The 22,966-nt window shown below is 38.3% G+C and overlaps 1 protein-coding gene across 1 annotated transcript; it reads left to right on the top strand.

Moving 5' to 3' along the window:
- Window positions 1–629: 629 nt before the first annotated feature.
- Window positions 630–21,568, top strand: C9H3orf85 (chromosome 9 C3orf85 homolog). Its single transcript, XM_047563102.1, has 4 exons — window positions 630–743; window positions 6,746–6,798; window positions 19,432–19,565; window positions 21,179–21,568. Exons 1-4 carry the CDS (start codon window positions 637–639, stop codon window positions 21,230–21,232), a joined length of 348 nt encoding a protein of 115 aa, XP_047419058.1. The 5' UTR covers window positions 630–636; the 3' UTR covers window positions 21,233–21,568.
- The last annotated feature ends 1,398 nt before the right edge of the window (window positions 21,569–22,966 follow it).

Raw genomic sequence — 22,966 nt, 5'->3', positions numbered from 1 at the left:
CCAAGTTTTCCATCTCAATGTTGCCCATTTGTACCTGCCCTCACATATCTTTTCTCCTTGAAAAAGAATCCTTTGACTTATTGGTCAACCTCAATGGGAATTGTACATGAGCCTCAATGTGTTGAAAGTAGCCAGAAATACAAATAATTTAACAAATTTGGAATTCCTATGAAGGAAACTGAATCAGGGGAGATGATTAGAAAGGTTTCTCATCATTCTCAAATCTGTTCTATCCAAGACAAAAAGGTATTCTCACCAGGTAAAAAGAGCAATCAGTAAATAGACCTTCAGTATGGCTTTCCTCCCCTCTAATATTCTCTGTCAAACTCCCAAATATTCCTAATTGTTATGGAAAAAAAAATAGTCAAGAGCAGGGAAAACCAGAAACACCTGCAAATTAAATGCTTTTTCTTTTCTACTGTTATGGACTGAAATGTCCCCTCAAAATTCAAATGTGGAATCCCAATCTTCAATAATTCAGAATGTGTCTGGTATTTGGAGAGAGTGCCTTTGATGAGGGAATTATCTTACAATGAGATTGTTAGGGTGAGCCCTAATCCGATCTCACTGGTGTCCTTATAGAGAGGAGATTAGGACATAGTCACCAGGGATGCACGCATGCACAGAGAAGCAGCCATGTGCAGATGCAGCACGAGAACGGCCAAAATGGAGCTAAAAAGAGAGGCCTCAGAGGAAACCAAACCTGCCAACATCTCCATCTTGGACTTTGAGCCCATAGAACTGTGAGAAATAATTTTTTATTATGCAAACCACCTAGTCTGTGGCATTTGGTTATGACAGCCCTAGCAAACTGATGTAACTACTCAACAACAATCAGTGGGAAGTAATTGCTACCATTCAGAACCAGCTGCTGTGCATCCTTCATTTTCTCCTTTTAGACGCTTCCACCTTCCTATCCAGGACTCAGAATACTGTTTACCTTCCCCACTCCCGCTTCCTGCCATGGCATTTAATTTACATGACCCTCTCCTATATCTCTCTGCTCTATCTTAAGCCTCCCATCTTTTCCTCCAGGATCCAGGAATTTCAAGCAATATTTTAAACCATTTAACGCTAAGCCTTTCCCTGGAGAACCCAACTGTTGTTTTTATATGCACGAGACTGAAACAGACACGCTTACATTTTTGAGCTCGAAAAAGTAACACTGGCAAGGACTCAACTACAGGTTACAGCAGAAGAAGATCATAAAATGACTGAGTAGCCTTTATTTCAAACCAATACTACATTATCAAGTTTATCTTTTGAGATTACCAGAGCCATGGGAACAGATTGCCTTCCTATGGAACTAATACTAACGCCCACAGAGCTACCTGCAGAGAAAAATCTGGTCCCATTCATTTCTACAGTGTATCTCCTGAAATGCTTTCTTTGCTTTTAGTTTAGCCAAGCATGGAAGACTTAGCAAATGACAGACTGCATTTTGTCAGTGAGCCAATTGGGCAGGGCTCCTTGATAGTTCTGTGCTCTGTAAACTAACTAGCACATTGCTGATGCTCAATAAATGTCACATATTGTCAACTATCAATTATTCAGTGTGTAATGAGGAAAATGCCTTGGCAAGTGCTGCCTCAAAGCTTAATCAAGAAGCTGTGCAATTCCAACACCACATCAGAAAACAGATTGGCATTTTTACTTAAACTGCTAGACTGTATGCATTTGTATTAATGACACATCTTTAAATTAGTCCAATTTGTTTATAATGACGATCAATAGAAATCACTAAAATTATTGAAGATCCATAATGTAGAGAATGTTTAAAGTGCACAGGTAGACTCTTCACAAATGCCACTGCAGTGGCCCCAAATGATGCCTGACTTTACCTGTACTTTCCTGTCCTGGAATTTTCTTCCTCCTCAAACCTTATGGGAAACTCTAATTCACCTCAATGGAATCTTCCTTGGAATTATTTTTTCCCACACTAGAAACAATTTTAGTATCTCTTCATAACTAATTCTTAGAACGATGCATGTGCAATGTGTTCAGAATAAATGGATTTTGAAAAGTTTCTAAAATATAGAACATGCCCAATAAGTAGTTGCTGAATGAATGAATAGCAACTGCAGAATAAGACCGTAAATTCCTCATCACATTTTTATGCTCCTCTGTGCTGTATGTACAAATTAGCAAATCGATGGGAGTGAGGGAGGAGAAGAAACCCTGGATAATATGGGTGACTTACTTCTTAAGATGACAATCATTCCCCATATAATGGAAACCCCCCTCTTCCTGAAATCAAGTTGGTTCAGTTCAATCTTTCAAAGACCCTGAGGTACTGACATCTACTGAAGGGGAAGTCTATTATAAAATTCTTAAACTATATTTCCAAATTACATTAAACCGATGACTTCTCAGGCAAGTTGCTAACCTACAGCAACCACACTGAAAATGAATACAAGGGCAGAATACATTTCCCCAAGTTTTTGACCAGTTTGTTCAAATTAGTCTTGCTCCTGCAGTTAATGCTTGCTGGATGTATGCCCCTGTACGCTGGTGACAGTAGCAAGGACGTCTCCATAAACTGTGGTAAGAGGGAAAATAGTGGCCTTCAGTGGAGGGGAATGAGACTATTTGTCCAAGCAAGTCTTCGTTCTTTGTTTTACTCACAAATGGACCTAAAAAGAAACAAGAACAAAAACCTCTATGTTTTCCAAGACAAAACCACATTCTACAAGGTAAAGCAAAATTTCTGCACTATGCCAGTTGGGTCTGAATCTGACATCTTGTGCTTCCCTAAAGAGCACTGTCTGCATGTAGCTTAAGACTTCACAGAAACCCTTATTCATTCTTAGCCAGTGGGTGCTGTGTCATTCTCTGTCTAAAAATCAGCTGGTAACTCCGGGTGGAAAGGCATATTCCCTCAGTTGTATGATACTCAGGATAAAAATCAGAGCAAACCTGTAACTACGGTCAAATTGGTTTTAAAATGACTCCTTTGTCAGTGCTATGGTAAATGTTGTTCCCATGGAATAACTTTTTGGAACTGTCACATAATTACGTAGGAAGAATTGCTATCACCAGCTCATTTCCAAGAGATCGAATGCAGTTGAAAGTTCAGTGCAGTGTTTAATAAGGACTAATAGTTCTCCTCCCCTAAGGTGCTGGTTGACCCTTCACCTCTTACAGACGCTGATGCCATTGTGTCATACCAGGCTGTACCATGCTGTCCATCAGAATTTTATAAATCAGTGCTGCATTTTCCAAAGCTTTGCAGCTTGTTGATTCTGATTGTATTAGTGACATGACTTAGAGCAGAAACAAAGTTTGGCTTGCTCCTTGGTGAATAAACTTTTCTTTCCTTTATTTTTTCTTCTCTAAAAAAAAAACCTTTTAATATTATTGGATGTGATTTCACATATTTTTCTTCTAACACTTATATTTCATTGGTATGGAAGAGACTATGAGAGCTTACCAAGGTCTATCATATCATATTAATGATTTCTAAGTATAAGGCATCAAAGTTGTAAACAGATCCCATTGATGAGCTTCATTAATTCATCCACTTGATCTTTCTGTTTCTCAAAGATAGATGTTCCAATTTTATTTCAAAAGAGCATTTCTATTTCTTTATAAGTAAGGTTGCCAATTTTCATGGATTCCAAACTCTTTCTTTCACAGATAATAGAAAGAGACAAGCTCTGGGGGAAATTGTTTAAAGTCCAAACCTCAATATAAAAACAAAACTGTTACCTTAATCTCGTTTTCTACAACTTGTTGAAAAAGGCTGGGAAATGAGAGACCGCTGCAGGACACTTTTGACTCACTTTAATGCTGTTTAGTTAAATTTGAACCTGTTGATTCAATTATGTTCTATAATGCATATATATGACAGCCTTTGTACTAGGAATCAAAGGCAAATAAACAGAAATAAGATGAAACACCGGCTTTCAGGAAGCTTGAAATCTGCCCAACAATTGAAATATAGATACATAACCATGATGCAGATAAATGTGGCCTAACTACTACAGGGATGCAGATATGAAAAAAGCAATCCAACCTGAGCCGGGGGTCAGGGAAGGCTTTGTTCACCAGGAAGGACATTTTGTGACCTAAGAAGGATCACATATTATATCTATACCTCCCCCATGAAACTGAGTTGCCCAGGCCACACGTTGACCTGTGGGCACATTTGAGGTCACACTCACCTAATTTATCTAATTGCATGGCTTTCACCCCTACACATGAGTAGCCCCTCTACTTCTATTGCAAACTTTTATCCAATAATTTCCAAACACTCCTTAGACATGTTAGGAAGCCTCTGAGCCTAAGTTTACTCATCTATAAAATAATGCTAATACCTTCTGTATAGAATGGCTGTGAGCAGTAAATGAGATTATGTGTGTAAAATTTGTAGAATAGCTATTATCATTTTCTCTTTACATTATATATCCATCATTTTGTGACAGAGGTAAGATAAAAGATATGGAAGCAACCCCACCCTATTGGGCCTTTAGAAAAGGTTCATTTTAAGCCCATAAGTTGAAGAATGAGGGAAGTAGAGGAAAGGAAAATAAACTTCTCTTTTGGTTTTATGGGCTTAAAGTTTTGCTTTGTTTTGTTTATGTAATTTCACCCTCATTTTCCTGTAAATCACATAACTAAAATGTTCACATCTCTACAAGTAAGACACAAAGGGGGCTTACAGAATTGTGGCAATAGCTGTTATGCCTCCAGAGTTTTGTACAAATGAACACATGGGCTAGGCTTCTGAGATTTTGCTGGGCTTGTTTTTCTTTTCTTTTTTTTTTTTTTTAGTGGTACTGGGGATCGAACTCAGGGCCTTGCGCTTGTGAGGCAAACACTCTACCAGCTGAGCTATCTCCCCAGCCCGCTGGGCTTGTTTTCAGTATCTTTCTTCCCAACCCTTTCATCCATCAGTAAATGCAGGCAGAATTCCCAGCTGGGCAGATCCAGGTTTCCACATACCCTTTCTAATTCAAAGATAGGTATCAAAAAAGTTGTTCATTATCACTTTACATCTTTATACCTACTCATTACAGGCACATAATCTTAATAAGATAGATGACAGATGTACAATTTGTCTATGATCACATATTAAGAATGAATTTTATTAGATGATGAACTTATTTAGTTCACCATGCCACTCAGAGGGCTATTACGTGAAAAATGAAAGTAGTGTTCTGGTTTTATTTATTATGTCTTTTCGTTGGAAACAAACAAATTTTATAATGCAGTTGAATGTTCCTTGTTTTTAAGTAAACTTTTTATTTCGAGATACGTAGATTTGCACACAGGAGATTTACAGCACATGCCTGTAATTCCAGTGGCTTGGGAGGCTGAGGAAGGAGGATTGCAAGTTCAAAACCAGCCTCTGCAACTTAGCAAGGTACTAAGCAACTCAGTGAGAGCCTGGTCTCTAAATAAAATACAAAAAAGGACTGAGGATGTGGCTCAGTGGTTGAATGCCCCTAGGTTCAATAGCCAGTTTAAAAACAAAAACAAAAATCAATCCTAATACATATAGATCCTATGTGTCTTTTATGAACCTTCCCCATTGATTGCATTTTGCAAAACTATATAGCTCTATATAGCAACCAGGATATTGGCATTGATATAGTCTTTTGGCCTTACCCAGTTTACTTCAGCTCCTCATGTACTCATTTGTGCATGTGCGTGTGTGTGACGTATGCATTTAGTTCTATGCAGCTTCACCACGTGTTGATATATGTACCACCACAGTCCACGTACAGATCAGTTCCCTCACCTCAAGGATCTCTCATGTTTCCCTTTTATAAACCACACCCACCTACCTTCTCCCCTCATCCCTATTCCCTGACAAGTGCTAATTCATTCTTCATTTCCACAGTTGTGTTGTTTTCAAGAAGATTATATCAATGGAACCATAGGTTATACAATCATTTGGGATTGCCTTTTTACTCACGTAATTCCCTTGTGATTCATCAACGTTGTCCTATCCATAAATAATAGTTATTATTTTTATTGCTGATAGTAATGTGTGATATAGATATACCACAAATTTAGCATTTCATGTTGAATGACATCTTCAGTTTTTTTTACTAATAAAGTTGTTGTGCATGTAAGTTTTCATTTCCCTGAGATAAGCCCAGCAGGGCAATTGTTGAACTGGACAATGATTGCACGCTCCAATTGTTTTTTTTTTTTTTTGGTACTGGGGATTGAACTCAGGGGCACTTTACCGCTGAGCCGCATCCCCTGCTCTATTTTGTATTTTATTTAGAGATAGGGTCTCACTGAGTTGCTTAGCACCTCACCATTGCTGAGGCTAGCTTTGAACTCGCAATCCTCCTGTCTCAGCATCCTGAGTCACTGGGATTACAGGCACGTGCCACCACGCCCAGCACATGCTCCAATTTTTAAGAAATTGCCAAAGTATTTTCCAAAGTGTCTGTACTATTTTAAATTTCCACCAGCAATGTATGAGTGATCTGGTTTTTCCATCTTTAAAAAAAATAATAAATTAGTCTGTGTGAGTGATAACATTAGTAAATAAGTAAATGACGCATATAAAACCAGTCTATAAAAAGTCAGTTCAAAAAGTTCAAAGGGTATAAAGGCAGAAGTTATATAAAACAGCCAGCTTGGGGAAAGGCCTCTCTCTGACTTGTTTCAGTTTCCAGGGCCTCCAGGTATATAGCAAATGCTTTATACTTTTGGAAAATACCCAATATACCTGAAACCTTCGTCTGGGCTAAATTAAAATAAAAATGTTTTCTTTCCAAAACAGGATCATGGCCTGTAAAATGCTTCAAGTTGTCCTGTGTTCCACATTGCTTATAGGTAAGAAGCCCATTTCTTTTTTATTTATTGTATCTTTTACAACTATCAGAGTGATACTCATCTTTTAAAAGAAATAAACATGTTTTACGCATGACGCATTTTAAAACACTGAGGGAATCAAACAATTGTGTCATGCTGTGGTTTTGAACAGGTTAATGTTAATTGTGAAAGTGAGATCACTTAATTCCTAATTATATATAACATATTAACACGTTACTCTTGCTCAGAAGTCGATTTAATTGCTGCCTCCAAAGAAGTGCTCTGGTGTACCTGAACAAAGAAAAATTTAAAATATCTTTTAGAAACTGTAATACAGAGTACCATTATAAGGAGACCTCAAAGTACTTTGGGAGCATGAATTCATTAACCTTCTCTGAGTGATAGCACAGAGAAGTGGTGTTCTAGAGGCAGATCAAGGAAAGCACCAGAGACCAGCTGATTTGCTGCCAAATTGACCCAGTAATTCTGTGGTTTGTATTAGAACTGAACTGAGAGGTCATTTGTTTTCTTTGTAATTCATACAAAGGTATGAATTAACTCAGTGAAACCTATACAGTTTATAAATATTTCTGATAAAGATGCTTGAATCAGAATAAATTTCCATTTCTATGATAAGCTTGAGACCTATGAAAAAAGTTATATTTTGCTTGACGCACCCCTCAGATAGAAATAGCCGAGTGTGTGTGTGTAATTAGCATTTAATTCCTAAGCACAGAAATAATTTTATTAAATTGTTGTGATCATCAACATTGCACTTTGCATTTGGATCATGTTTAAATATTGTACATGATTTAGAAATGTTTAGTCAAGTTATAACTAAGCAGTTAAACCAAGGCATAGGCAAGGATAGATCCAGCCGACATTTCCAGATGAGGAAAGTGAGGCTGGCTCAGTTTTAGTGAGTTCTTGAGAGCACACTGGAAGTTAGAGTCATGGGCTGGTTGTAACTATGGTGTGATGGCTTTACCTTGACCACCTACCCATGCAGCAGCAGTTAGAGGGGTCACTGACGTCAGTCTGCAAGCTGACGTACTGCTGGGTCACATTCCCCTATGAATGCTGCAGGGTCAGAAGTATTTGACAAAAGAAAACAGTTCTGCCAAATTCCTTAGGAAACCTAAAATACCTTCTTTTTAAAAAATTTTTTCTTTTTAGATACACGTGACAGTAGAGTGTTTTTGACATATTATACATACATGGAGTATAACTTGCTCTAATTAGGATCCCATTCTTGTGGTTGTACACGATGTGAAATTTCACTGGTTGTGTTTTCATATATGAACATAGGAACGTTATGTCCAATTCATTCTACTATCTTCCCTATCTCTTCTCTTTCTTTCCCATTGTCTAATCCTATGAATTTCTATTTCCGCACCCTGCCGCTGCCCTTATTGTGGGTTAGCATCCACATATCAGAGAGAACATTCAGCCTTTGTTTTTTTGGGGAGTTGGCTTATTTCACTTAGCATGATAGTCTCCAGTTCCACCCATTTACCAGCAAATGCCATAATTTCTAAAATGACTTCTTAACAAACAAGCTTACATCGACTTCCACTCCAGCGGAGATGAAGATCAGTCTACCTATCAGATGGCTGGTTTGACTGCTTTCACTTTAAAAAAACACAAGTTGTATAGTTGAAGTTCATGAACATACAAATTGGGAAAAGAAACTAAGCACAGAGAAATATTTACTTTGCTGGGTTAGCCCTTCAGATCTCAGGAAAGACACCTGTGTCTCTTACAGGCTGAGGAGACTGAGGTCTTTATGATCAGACTCATTTGAGACACTCCTAACTAGTTCAACTGATATTTTCTAAGTCAAATAGCTCTAGAGGAGGAACTAATAGCTTAAATCGACTTTCTTTGCCCTGCTACCTTTTTCTTTTAAGAATGTACCCTACTCTCTGTGCTTCCCTGGAGCCCTTCTGTTTATCACAAGAAAATGACCATAAAAGGAATTTGTTACTTTTTTTTTTTTTTTTTTTTTTTTTGCGGTGCTGGGGATCGAACCCAGGGCCTTGTGCTTGCAAGGCAAGCACTCTACCGAGTGAGCTATATCCCCAGCCCAATTTGTTACTTTTAATATTGAAAAAAATAGTTTTCTCAAGGCAGATGTGGTGGCACATGCTTGTAATCCCAGCAACTTTGGAGCATAAGGCAGAAGCATCACAAGTTCGAGGCTAGAGTTGGCAATTTAATGAGATCCTGTCTCAAAATAAAAAATAAAAAAGGACTTGGGATGTAGCTCAGTGGTAGAGCACCCCTGGTTTCAATCCCCAGTACCACCATAAATAAATAAATAAAGTTTTCTATAGGACAGATTACTTGCCTAATGAATTCATTTTCTCTAGAATTTGATTTAAGGTCAGCAGGAAGAAGTTCTCATTATACATTTTCCTGAAGGAATGCTGAAACCAAAAATGACGATAGGCCTTACTCAAGTGATTAAATTTATAAACAAAGCTCCCAAATTAGCTTATTGATTTTTTTTTCAAAAGAGTAACTTAGATACATTGGAACTGATTCTCTGGTCGCAAAAGAAGTTTGAGTGCCATAATTTAATAGAAAATATAAATAAATATACTGGCATTGAAAATTTAGGTCAGCAACTGCCTTCTCCTTTAGTAAAATTGGAAAATATTAATTGTACCACTCTAAGTTCCTTTTCTGTGTCTGGGGCTTCACGTGGTCTCTTAGTTCAGTTCTCATGACCATTTTGAAAATAGGTGCTATGCATCCTATTTTACCAAGAGAAAACTGAGGGTTTAGAAAAGTGGCATAACTAAGTTACAGAGGTGACCAATGGTGGATGCTGTAGGCACATCTAAATGCCACATCTAGGACTTCTGAGAGCAAACTATCCTTTCTATCACACAATCTATTCCTTCTGGAACTGCAATGCCAGAGATGTGATAGGCATCAGAGCTCAGACAAGAACTCCTCCTGAAAAAGCAGTAGAGCCAGCATAAGCCTTGGTTCCACCAAAAAAGAACAGAAGTTAGGAAGCTGAGTGACTTTATCTGACAAAATGGAGCAGCACCAGCACCTAACCAACAACTTTCCATGACAGCTGCTGAGTGTACTGACGCTGAAGAATAAATGCTAAACTCAACATGTTGCATCTCTAGGGCACTCATTAAAATCAAGCATAAAGAGGAAATAGGGAAAATATATTTGGAAAGTATTTCACTAAGTAAACCAATCCTTGAACATTACTAAGCTAATGTTTTGGGTTGTTTCTAATTTGCTTTTTTTATTTTTTAAAGATGACTTTTATTGCCACTCTGTTAAAATAAAAAAATAGATTTCTTTTCCCTTGGCCACCATGTTCTCCTGACTTGATTTGCCAGTTGGAGTTGACCCCACATGAAACAGTTTTGAGGTCTGTGCCCACACTGTTGGCCTGCAATCCCATCTATCCTTAAAGTGCAGGTTCATATTCTGGTTTTAAATAGAAAAAATAAATAAGTTGCCTTTGGTCTGTAATTCCCTCAGAGTTCTAGCTCTTGTTTTTCACTCCCTAGTTAGTAACTAATGGCAATCTGTCTTGAAGGATTTTTTTTATTCAGTTTTGCTTTTTGGCAAGGGCTCTTAAACTCACACAACCCTTTCAGCACCTTCGATCCCTCTCTGCTTGCCTTCTTCTCTGCCAGGGGAGTGACTCCTTTCCCATCCTTTCAGCCCTCTGATTCCTTGGAGAGTCTGGATTCCCTGATACGATTTTAGCTTATATGATAAGATTTTGTTCTTAATTTTATCTACTCACTTGGACTTAAGATCAATGTGAGAATCAACTGGGAAATAGTTGGATCAGAGAGAAAGTCATTGCTTATGACTAGATTCATCGAGTGCTCCAGATGTTGTAGAAAACGGTCTGTTTTCCTACCCCTATGGCATCATTTGTCACGGCTGTATAGAGGAGGATCCCATTCACACAACACACGCAGTAGCCCAGGAGCACCGCTGTGGCATCACATAAAACTTCCATGTGCCACGAAGTTCTCTGTGTACAGGATTAAAAACTAATGAAAATTCTGCAGGTCCCAAAACATACCCAAGGAAGTTGCATGGCGTTGTGTGAGTGCCTATGTCATTGGACGTTCATCGAGAGCAACTTAAACCGGATTTAAGTTACACTCAAGTGATGCTAGTCTATGGTTACATTTCAAAATACTCAGCACACCAGTAATTCTAAGGTCAACACAGCAAAAGTTTCTGAGTCGAAAGTTAAGTTACCAAAGTATCCCATTAACAAACATTTGAATGGACCAGGACCAGAGAGCTGGTCCTGCAACTGGGTTCCCCATTCTGTTTCTTCTGTCCCCTTCAGTCCAGTCTCCTAGTTCTTGTTACTTTCCTGGCTGCCCTGTTTTTTTTTTGTTTTTTGTTTTTTTGTTTTTGTCTTCTTCTTTTATTGTACACAAAAGGAGTACAACTTTTCATTTCTCTGGTTGTACATTATGTAGATTCACACCATTCGTGTACTCATACGTGTACATAGGGTAATGATGTCTCATTCCTCTGCTCCCCTTCCTCCCCCCATTTCCCTCCATACAATCCAATGTTCCTCCATTCTTTCTTTACTCCCCTTGCCCAGTTATGTGTCAGCATCCACTTATCAGAGAAAACATTCAGCCTTTGGTTTTTGGGGATTGGCTATTTCACTTAGCATGATATTCTCCAACTCCATCCATTTACCTGCAAATGCATAGTTTTATTCTTCCTTATGGCTGAGTAATATTCCATTGCGTGTATATGCCACAGTTTCTTTTTTTTTTTTTTTTGATTCTTTTTTTTTATTGTAAACAAATGGGATACATGTTGTTTCTCTGTTTGTACATGGAGTGAAGACATACCATTTGTGTAATCATAAATTTACTTAGGGTAATGTTGGTTGATTCATTCTGTTATTTTTTCCCTTCCCCCCACCCCTCCCACCCCTCTTTTCCCTCTATACAGTCCTTCCTTCCATTCTTGCCCCCCTCCCTAACCCTAACTCTAACCCTAAAATTAACCCCTCCCACGCCCCATTATGTGTCATCATCCACTTATCAGCGAGATCATTCATCCTTTGGTTTTTTGAGATTGGCTTATCTCACTTAGCATGATATTCTCCAATTTCATCCATTTGCCTGCAAATGCCATAATTTTATCATTCTTTATGGCTGAGTAATATTCCATTGTATATATATACCACAGTTTCTTTATCCATTCATCAATTGAAGGACATCTAGGTTGGTTCCACAATCTAGCTATTGTGAATTGAGCTGCTATAAACATTGATGAGGCTGTCTCCCTGTAGTATGCTGATTTTAAGTCCATTGGGTATAAACTGAGGAGTTGGGATAGCTGGGTCAAATGGTGGTTCCATTCCAAGTTTTCTGAGGAATCTCCATACTGCTTTCCAGAGCCACTGCACCAATTTGCAATCCCATTAGCATCCTTGCCAACACCTATTGTTGCTTGAATTCTTGATAATAACCATTCTAACAGGAGTGAGATGAAATCTTAGGGTAGTTTTGATTTGCATTTCTCTAATTACTAGAGATGTTGAACATTTTTTCATATATTTGTTGATTGATTGTATATCTTCTTCTGTGAAGTGTCTGCTCAGTTCCTTAGCCCATTTATTGATTGGGTTCTTTGTATTTTTGGAGTTAAGTTTCTTGAGTTCTTCATCAATTCTAGAGATTAGTGCTCTATCTGAAGTATGTGTGGTAAAGATTTTCTCCCACTCTGTAGGCTCTCTTTTCACTTTATTGATTGTTTCCTTTGCTGAGAAAAAGCCTTTTAGTTTGAATCTATCCCAATTACCAATTATTGATTCCTGCTTTTATTTCTTGCACTTTGGGAGTCTTGTTAAGGAAGTCTGATCCTAAGCAGACATGATGAAGATTTGGATCTACTTTCTATTCTATTTAGTGCAGGGTCTCTGGTCTAATTCCTAGGTCCTTGATCCATTTTGAGTTGAGTTTTGTGCAGGGTGAGACATAGGGATTTAATTTCATTTTGCTGCATGTGGATTTCTAGTTTTTCCAGCACCATTTGTTGAAGAGGCTATCTTTTCCCCATGATATGTTTTTGGCACCTTTGTCTAGTGTGATATAACTGTATTTATGTGGGTTTGTGTCTGTGTCTTCTATCTGTATCATTGGTCTACCTGTCTATTTTGGTGCCAATACCATGCTATTTTTGTTACTATTGTTCTGTAGTATAGTGTAAGGTCTGGTATTATGTTACCTCCTGCTTCACTCTTCCTGCGAAGGATGACTTTGACTGTTCTGGGTCTCTTAATTTTTCCAAATGTTTGCCCTGTTCTTTTTTTTTTTTTTTTGCCCTGTTCTTTTTCCAGTGGTTTTTCACCCCTCATAATCTTCTGTCATTTGTTACCTCCCTTCTTTTTTTTATCCTTCTTTTGACTTCTTTTCTTAATTTTTCCCTTCCATTTCTTATTTTTCTCATCTTCTTTTTTCTTCTTCATATTTCTCTCTCATAACCCAAACTGTTTCTCTCCCATTATCTCTCTCTCTCTGCAATTTTTATCTGAATTAAAATAACATGAGAGATTCTACTGTACTAAATACAATTATTCTGTCTTCTAACATAAATTTTGACTCAGTGACCAAATTTATGAATGAGAATAAAAATGAGTGAATAGTTGACACAGATATTATGTACGTCTGAGAAAATATGTAAACTAAACGAGTATTTTAAGCTCTTACAATATCATAAAATGTCTCCTACCTTTAAAGGACATTTCTGAAAATTTTGCTTTGCCAAGACATTTATGTATCTCTTTCTCCTCATCCTCTTTTATACTTAATTGCTAACGGCCATTTATATTTAAGTTCTTAATTTAGGTATGTACATAATTTCCTAGGCATTGATTTCAACTTTTCTTTAAAGACATAAACATGTTAAAAGCAGGGACTAAATCTATCCAATAAAAAATAGCAAATAGTAGTATTCCTTAAACACTTTCACTGAAGGCTCAGTGCTCTTTACCTTCCATATCCTGCACCTTGGTATTTTTTAACTTGAAGACCACAATGCTTATCCTCATCTTCACCACAAGGTGTCAGCACCACCAATATCAGTATCACCCAGAGCCCAATGGAAGTACTGAGTGGTGGACCTATCCTGTGGTCTGGTAGTTGCTGTATGTCTTCTGCCCCTACTAAATCCATCTCGTCTGTTTCAAAGACATACAGGTGTCAAAGGTTGCAGGAGAGAAGGAATTCACAGTCATGGCTGTCCCCGGATGACACGCTCCTGCTGACTGAAGTATTCTGGTCTGTGCTCATTTTTTATTTCCCTCGGCTTCTTAGGGAGTCTCTGAGACAAGAGATTGTTGAATTCTCTGATCCACCCTTCATTCCAGTAAATAGCACTCCTCTTCATTTTCCTGGTGCTTATCAAGCTGAGAAATAAACCACAGATGATTGTACAAGGCAATCTATTTCCTTTCTACTGAGAAAAGCTAATTTGGAAGATGTGGCTTAGTCAAAGTGCATAAAGGGCTTGATGATTCCGAGTCCAAATTTGGTGAATTTAATATCCAATTGTCAATTACAGAACCAGAACAGAAAGTGTTCTCTGAGGGCAGCCCACTCAAGAGGAAAAAGCCAGAACCGAACTAGACATGCCAAGTTATGCTTCTTTGATTCACCAGTTGAACGAGGCACTGCTCTTTCCAGGGTGCAGAAAAAGGCAGTGGAAAGGAAGCCAGGGTTATTCTAAATGCACTGCCTCTATATGAAAGAAAACAGAAATCCACTATCAGAGCCTGTAATTCTGTATCTTAAGTTTCACATTAGGCTTTCTGATCTTTTTAGTGCAGTAGCTCCTACTACAAGTATCATTTTCATCATAGTATCTAGAATATTTGGTCATTTCTTCACCATCATGTTTAAAGACTTCTTCAGCCCTCCTAGGGTGAGACTAACGTAAGGCATCTTCCCATTTCTAATGGTGCCCTTTCCATGACTCACCGGTTCCTCATCAGCTCAGGATGGACACTCAGCCCTTCGTGCATAACGTGAATACATTTTCATTTATTTTGCTTTCATTATTGGCTAGGTTTATTCTGGACTCTCCTTTGCTTATTTCTGTCTGTGGGAACAGTGCCCACTTAGCATATTCTATATGCTGGTTATCTAACTAACATGATAACATGCAGAGAAGGGAGTTTCTGGTTAATGACCTATTTGTTATAAATACATTTCAGTTCAAAATATTTAAGGTGGAAGAGATCTCAGCGAGAATGTGATTCTGCCTCTTCTGACAACAGAAAGGGAGGTGCAGAAATAAGAAGTGGCTCAGTGAACTAGCCAGGCACTTGAAGGGCCAGGAAAAGACTGATCTTCTTGGCTTGTGTGGGGAGTTGTGACTCTGAATAGCTCCACACCCTGATGTGTTTCCATTTCTACTGTACAAAATTTTCCACTCAAGATATTTGTGAAATGTTTAGTAAGAATTTTGACAGATCCTATTAAAATGGACTGATACACAATGAAGAGAAAGAGGCTGTACAGGGAGTTGGAAAGAAAAAGAGAAAGAATTTTTCAAGGCTCATGATCATAAAGTTTATGAAAGGCATTAACCTGGCTGATACTGACTACGTTTTTTTTTAAATACCTATTTAAAAAACAACAAAGCAATAAAACCCAGGGTTGAGTTTTCAAGCCCCAGTAATATTATATAGATTCACAAACTCAAAACCCTGGTCTTGCTCTCACTAACTTTCAAGGTTGATCAGGCAAAATGAAAAAGGGAGGAGAAATTTCTCAAGCAGAGAGGATAATAGCATGCCCGTCTATCTGACTCGCATTTTATTTCGAGTCTTGCCACTGACTTACTATGTGACCTTGAGCGAGTCATTTCATCCCTGTGTGTCGATTTTCTCATTTGTAGTGTAGGATAATAAATACTACTTTCTGCCTCTCTCATGGGTGATGTTATTATCACCATCAATTAATATTTATTGGATGCCTGTTGGACCTATAATGCTGAGGTAGGAGTTTTATCTTTGAGAGAGAGAGAGAGAAGATTGTGTCAGTGAAATATTTTCCATGAGCAAAAAGATAGAAGATTTACAAAAGACAGAATTATTAGAGCTTAAAACAACCATGGTATGTATTTTAAAGAATGCTTCTTTGTCAAGATTTATGTACTAGTACTTTTTTTTCAGAGTGATTGTACAATACACCAGGATAATTGTGGTGGAATATAGGTTTTACTTTGGGGGGACTGCAAATAACACTATGGTAAGCAATGACTGCAGCTTCTTTTTCTACCTGGAAATTTTATCCTAAGCATCACTTATTTAGAAATATTTATTATTAGTTGATAGTACTGAATCGACTTTACATAGCGACTCTCTTTGTTCGGAAACAGGATCATACATACAATATGTAACACTGTGACTAACACCCTTTGTTCAAAAATAATAAAAAAAAATCTGAAAATTTGCCTGTTAGCATCTCTCAGGTGAAACGGAAACTTCCAGGGCTGGTTTGCTGCTAGCAGGCAAATGAATGGAAATTCCCTCCCATTCTCATCAAATCAATCCTGTCTTCCTGTCCCTGCTGTCACTGACCCAATCAATCGTCTCTCACCGGTACTATTGGAAGAATCTCCAACCTTGTGTTCCTCACTCTGCTCTTCCTTTTCCCATCTGTCTTTTACACTACTGACAAGAGGATCTTCAGGGTGAATCTGAGTGGATGAACACAAGGTGGTCTATACACACAACACATTAGTCAGCCTTTAAAGGAATAAAAGGCTGACATTTGCACTGGATGGATGAACCTTAAGGACATTATGGTAAGTGAACCAATATCATATGAGTTCACTTATTGAATACCTAGAATAGAGATTCACAGAAACAAAAAGGAGAAGCGTGGTTATCCAGGGCTGGTGAAGGGAGTACAGGTTACTGTTTACAGAGTGCAGAGCTTCTGTTTGAGATGATGAACTAGTTCTGGAGATGGATGGTAATGGATATAAAATGTTGTAAATGTACTGAATACTACTCAATTGTATACTCAACAATGGTCAAATGGTAATTATTAGGTTACATATATTTTGTATGATATTATCACAATAAAAATCATTTTAAAACACTGAGATCTGGCTTTATCATCTTCTTGTTCAGGAATAATCATTAAATATTTGCAGAATAAAGTATAAGCTCCTCAGTATGACAGGAAAATCCCTTCTGACTGGAGCTTCAGCTTGTCTTTCCAACACTCACCAGGTCTGTACCACAGCCCTACGTTTCAAACGCACTGGCAGAGTGAGAGTCGCACAACCTGATCTTGAGTGACTCCTCTGTGCCTTGGTTCTTCAGACCCTTTTAGCTTGGAACACACTCTGCTTCCATTTCCTTCCTCCTGGCCATTGAGACCGTGCATATCCACTGAAGCCCAACTCATAATCAATTTCTCCATGAGCCTCCATGTCAATATCAGAGTTAATTACCTCCACTATGGATGATCTTCTAATTATCTACGAACTTTGACTGTAACAAGAGCTCCTTGATGGCACAATTTGTTGCCTATCTTTCCATGTAGTAGTGATTGGTAAGGGTTATTTTTTGTTTATCTTTCCATGCAATGATTATCAGAGTGAGGATCAGGGTAAGGAAATTGAGGGACTTAGAGCACAAAATGTTCATGACCCCATGAGTTCCTTTTAGGATTTTGTACCCCTCAGGGCCTCATTTGCCTCACTCTAGATCCAACCCTGCTGATAAGCAATTTACCTTGGCGTTAGTAAGTGCTTAAAATGCACTGTAACTGTGACCTACTACTGCATAACTAATGTCCTCAAATTTTAGCACCTTAAAATGATAAATATTTATGATCTCAGTTTCAGAGTCAGGAATTTGGGAGTGGCTTATCTCTGTGGTTCTGACTCAGGGTTTTTTTCATGATGCTACACTGAAGGTATCTGTTGGGGTTGCAGTCATCACAAGGCTTGACTGGAGCAAAAGCATCGAGTAACGCTGGGACTCACTTACATAACTGTGGGTGGAAAGCTCCATTGTTTTCTGTCCTGTGAGCCTGTCTCCCTCAGGGCTGCTTGAGTGTCTTCGGAATATAACATCTGATTTAGAGCTGATGGACCAAGCCAGGGCAAGATGGAAGCTATAATGTTTCCTTATCCTCTCCCCCAAAATCATACTCCTTCATTTCTGCAGTGGCCTATGATGACACAGGCCAGCCCTATTAAATGGAAGAGGGGACTGCACGAGGATATGAGGCAGTGATCTTTGGGACTCACTCTAGAGGTCGGCTTCTGCAGACACGCTGGTTGATAGAACCAGGACAGTATTACTTATGGCATCTGTCACTAGTGTAGTTTGAAGTTCAATGTTAACATTTAAAATTTTTCTATCTAGCACCTATCACTACGGTTTCAGATTTTGGTTTTAAAGATCACCAATACCACTTTTCACATCATTCCTCCAGCTTATAATAAATAATGTGGTGCCTTTTCCAGTACTGCTAAATCTAATCTTCCCTTCAAGGAAAAGGTTTAGCAACTTCCTTGACCATGAAAACACTTGCCTGTGCCATAGTGCTTGATGCTCAGTAATGTCTTCTGTGGTCGTCCTAATCCTCCCTGGCACAATCACATCATGTGTTGCCTTGTTTTGTTTTATATCTTTGATCTTTGACCCCAACTAAGCAGGAGGCCCTACATACTATATCCTATAGTTCTTATAACCCTTGTCTGTACAGAGAATCAGTCAATAAAACCCTGTTAATTATAAGGCTGTAGAGTACCTAATGTGATATGACTTATATTTTTGTAATGGGTGCTTCTTTATCACAAACAGATTGTATTGTAGCCATCTATAGGCAAGGAGCAATTATGAGAACATTATGGACTCAAGTTACAATTTTGAACACTATTCTATGTTACTTAGGAATGAAAATATAATACAGAGTTAAAATTTCAAGATACTAAAAAAGTCTATGTTATTATCCCCGCCATCGCCCCCCCCCAAGTAATTCTAGAGTAGGAAGGAGAGTAGTAAGGTTGGATTTAATGATGGATCTATGAATACTAAAAATTTAAACCACAGTGTCAGGTTTGGAAGCAGTCTATTTCAAATCAAAGGACACAATCTATTTTAGAGGGCCAGGAAAACAAGAATAAAATTGTTGGTTGGCTGGTTTCAACCTGATAGCATATATCCTTTAATTTATCCAGTCCTCATAGCAATCTTGTGTGTTTTATTATCATTACACCCCTTTACATACAAGAAAACTAAACCTCAGAGTAATTAAGCAACTTTCAAAAAATAAGGGTGCAGGAGGAGTAGATAGAGCTGGAACTTTAATCCAGGCCTGCAGACTCCCATGCATGAAAAAAAACTCTGAAGTCCTCCCTCCACTACACTCCGCTGGCTTTTGCACTGAACTCTATGCAGGTCAGAGTTGTGACATGCAATAAGGTCAAAGGGTCAAGGAGCAACCATCTCCTTCAGGGCTTAATTTTTCCAGAGTTTCTTTCTGAGGCACCCAGACTCCCAAAGATCACAGCTGTGTCTCTTTAAGAGGAAACATCAAGATAATAACTATTGCCCTAAAAGATGTTACACTCTTGGATTCTGAATTGCAGGAGCACTGGGAGCGCCATTTGTGTTGGAGGACCCAGCAAACCAGTTCCTACGTCTCAAAAGACATGTATACTTGCAAGATTTCTGGGACCCAGATCACAGTTCAAATGAGTGGGGAATCACACTGGCTGATCAGGTACTTGTATTTGAAATGAATCATCCTTCACCATTTATCTTTTAAAATTGGCATTGCATCAGTTGATGGTAGCATACTGCTAGCCTGGACTCAATTTTTCCTCTCTAGCTGTTTTGGGGCATATGCTCTTTCCTTTCCCTAAAGTGGCTCTTATCTAACACATGCTACCTCCTGCTTAAAAAGCAAGCTCAAATGTTCTCTGCTCTTTGAAGTCTTCCCATTCTTTTCAAGGAAGTAATTGTCCCTCATTCTTCCCTCTCTTTTGTGAATAGCTCTCAAAATTTTGGAATAATTTGTTTCATGATGCAACCTCCCTACCTAGATTACAAAGGTAATGTCTCTGTCTTTATCCATCAGGGTAATTATTCTTTGGATCTAGTAAAATGACTGTTATGCAATCAAGCCTTAATAAATGATTGCATGTTTGGGTAGATGATAAATGGATAGGGGGTCCATTGTAGTTCACTCTCAGTTAGTTGTGCAGTGGCTAATTTTCCTCTGTGATAATTCTTCAGGTCTTTTATGTTATCCCTTCATTTGTTTGACTTTTGGACATTTTCCTATTCATTTGCATTTCCACTGCAAGAGAAAAGAAGAAACTTGCATTAGCGAGTTTTATCTCATGTGTACTTTTCTGATGGAATAAACATTGAAACTCTGGGCCAAATGAAATTGCTAAATTATCTGAGAATTTTTAATTGCTCACAATTTCTCTATTACAACTTAGCAATTTAAGGGGGAAACATCTATAAAACAAATTATTTAATTAATTCCTTCACTTATTCATTCTTTCTCTTCCTCTGTATCAGGCTCTCACAATCGCCAGGCATGAGGATTGTGTAAAGTCATAAAACATTGAATGTTCTTGTTTTCACGAAGCCTCGGTCCTATCCTTACTCGCATGGCTGGGTCTTAACTGCTCTACCAGGATCATCTTGTTTCTGCTTAGCATTTGCTGATGAAAACCACCAGCTTGAATAACACATCTAGTTTTATGCCCGTTTTTCTCCAACAGGCATCATTTAGAAGTATTGAAACAAGACATTTGTTTATTTGGCAAATTAAATAATTACAGAGGCTGGCAGACTGTGTCTTCTTTATGGAATGTTGAAATTTGCAAGCACACTCCTGCCTGTAATTGTAGAACAGTTCTGTAATCAACTGACAGATTCTGTAATTTAACAACACTCCCACATTGGTCTATACTGTAGCCCTACAAGTCCTACAACACATTTGAGCATAAAACAAATAGATAGCAGGTGTAGTGGCGCATACCTGCAATTCCAGCAACTCAAGAGGTTGAGGCAGCAGGATCACAAGTTTCAAGCCAGTATGGGCAACTAGCCAAATCCTGTCTTAAAATAAAAAGGACTGGGGCTGTTGCTCAATGGTAGAATGCTTGCAAGTATGCACTAGGCCCTGGGTTCTAGCCCAGGCATCATGGAAAAAACCACAAACATATCACTGAAAGTCTGGGAACTCATCACTATTGGGTATAATTCTTCCATCACATTTCTCCCCTTTTAGGAATATTTGCATGATAATTAGAATCACCAAAGCAGTATGTGTTTTCCATACTCGGGGATCGTGACTTGAGTTCACTTCTGTTGCAGGCTCGTGAAACCTGGACTTTCTTGAAAACAACTGCACAGCATTACTTGAACTGAACCTTCACCTCTGACATGTCTACAATCCAGCAAAGGAGTATTACTGGGAAAAACTGGAGAACAAAGATGGCGGGCGTCTGCATGACCATGTGCCAAAACCATCAATTTTGGAGACCTGGGGACAAATCTATGCCATTTACTAAATTATTTCTTATCTCCATCTCATAGTGTTGCTGAAAGGAGGATTGTGAAAACCCATGTGGAGACCAGGAATTAGAAGTTCTCAATAAATGGTTGCCTTTGAAATAAGAATTAAAATGAAGGCTGTAGTAAAAACATTTTCTGAAAAGTGGGCTTTTGTCCGGCCTGGTGGTGCAGCCCTGTAACCCCAGCAACTTGGGAGGCCGAGGCAGGAGGATTGCAAGTTCAAAGCCAGCCTCAGTAATGGTGAGGTGCCAAGCAACTCAGTGAAACCCTGTCTCTAAATAAAATACAAAATGGGGCTGGGGATGGGAATGTGGCTCAGTGGTTGAGTGCCCCTGGTATCAAAAAAAAAAAAAAAAAAAAAGTGGGCTTTTGTGAGAAAAGGGAAGCATAAGCAAAATAAAATAGTGTAATTAAAACTCTCCATTCTTAGCTCTGGCTTTCTATTGCTTCTTCTTTAAGAGAGCTGGTTCATTTTTTAATTCAAAACGTGTGTATCTCAAATGGAGCTGGTACCCTCTCCTTTTCTTCAATACTTATCACTTTCTAAAACCAGCTGAAGACCATGCTTTTGAAATTTTTCCTTCAAACCCATACTGCTGAGGGTGGTGGACAGTATAATTCTAAAATGTAGTATTATAAATATAATGAACCAATGTGGTGTTGCAGTGTTTCTGGGGTTATATTATGAACCAGTGGGAAGTTGATGGGGTTAGGAAACCACCAGAAGTCACTCATCTGTAAGTGCAAACTTCCTTAGAAGTTTTGTAAAATATGAGCTGAGCGCAGTAGTGCATGCCTATAGTCCCAGCAATTGAGGAGGCTGAAGCAGAAGAATGGCCAGTTCAAGGACAACCAGGAAAACTTAGCAAGATTCTCTCTCAAAATGAAAAATAGCAAGGGCTGGGGATATAGTTCAGCAGTAAAACACTTGCCTAGCATGTGCAAGGCCCTGCTTTCAATTCCTAGTACTAGGGATGTGGGTGAGGACAGAAAAGGAAGTTTTATAAAATATGTGCATGTTTTGCATTTTGTTCCATAATACGTTGATATTTATTTCAATAAGAAATAACATTTTTAACATACTGTTTGAGTCGATTATTACTCTTTTTTGGTAAAACTGAAAAAATTTACTCCGGAGAAAAGTAGGCCTCATTTTTCCTCTAACTTTCCATATATCTATGGAATATCACTTCATTGGGGAAGTACTGAGATATTATAACCAATTGCCAAGATTGTGCCCCCAAATCACAGATAAATGAAATTGTTATCTTCAAAAGTCTTTTCTTCCCCCCTCTCCGTATACCTATGTCGGTTACTGTCTGGAACAATTTCTTTTGAAATTTCAAGATAAATCAGAGCATAGTCTCAAGACCAAGAAGCTGCACTATAAGTCTTTGACCCGAGCACTTTCTTTTCCAAGAGGACACTGGTATAACCTATTTCCTCTCCCCATTGCCTATTCTCATCTGAAAGGAGAACTTTTAGGCTAACCTATAATTTATCATGCTGACTGGTATATATTTCCAATAAACATAAACATGTTTGTTAAAATCAAAGTACAAATGAACGGGATTGAGGGTGTAGCTC

Source organism: Sciurus carolinensis, chromosome 9 (assembly GCF_902686445.1).
Source record: "Sciurus carolinensis chromosome 9, mSciCar1.2, whole genome shotgun sequence".
Taxonomy (NCBI): domain Eukaryota; kingdom Metazoa; phylum Chordata; class Mammalia; order Rodentia; family Sciuridae; genus Sciurus; species Sciurus carolinensis.
The sequence above is the reverse complement of the archived record's forward strand: the minus strand, read 5'-3'. Positions and strand labels throughout refer to the sequence as shown.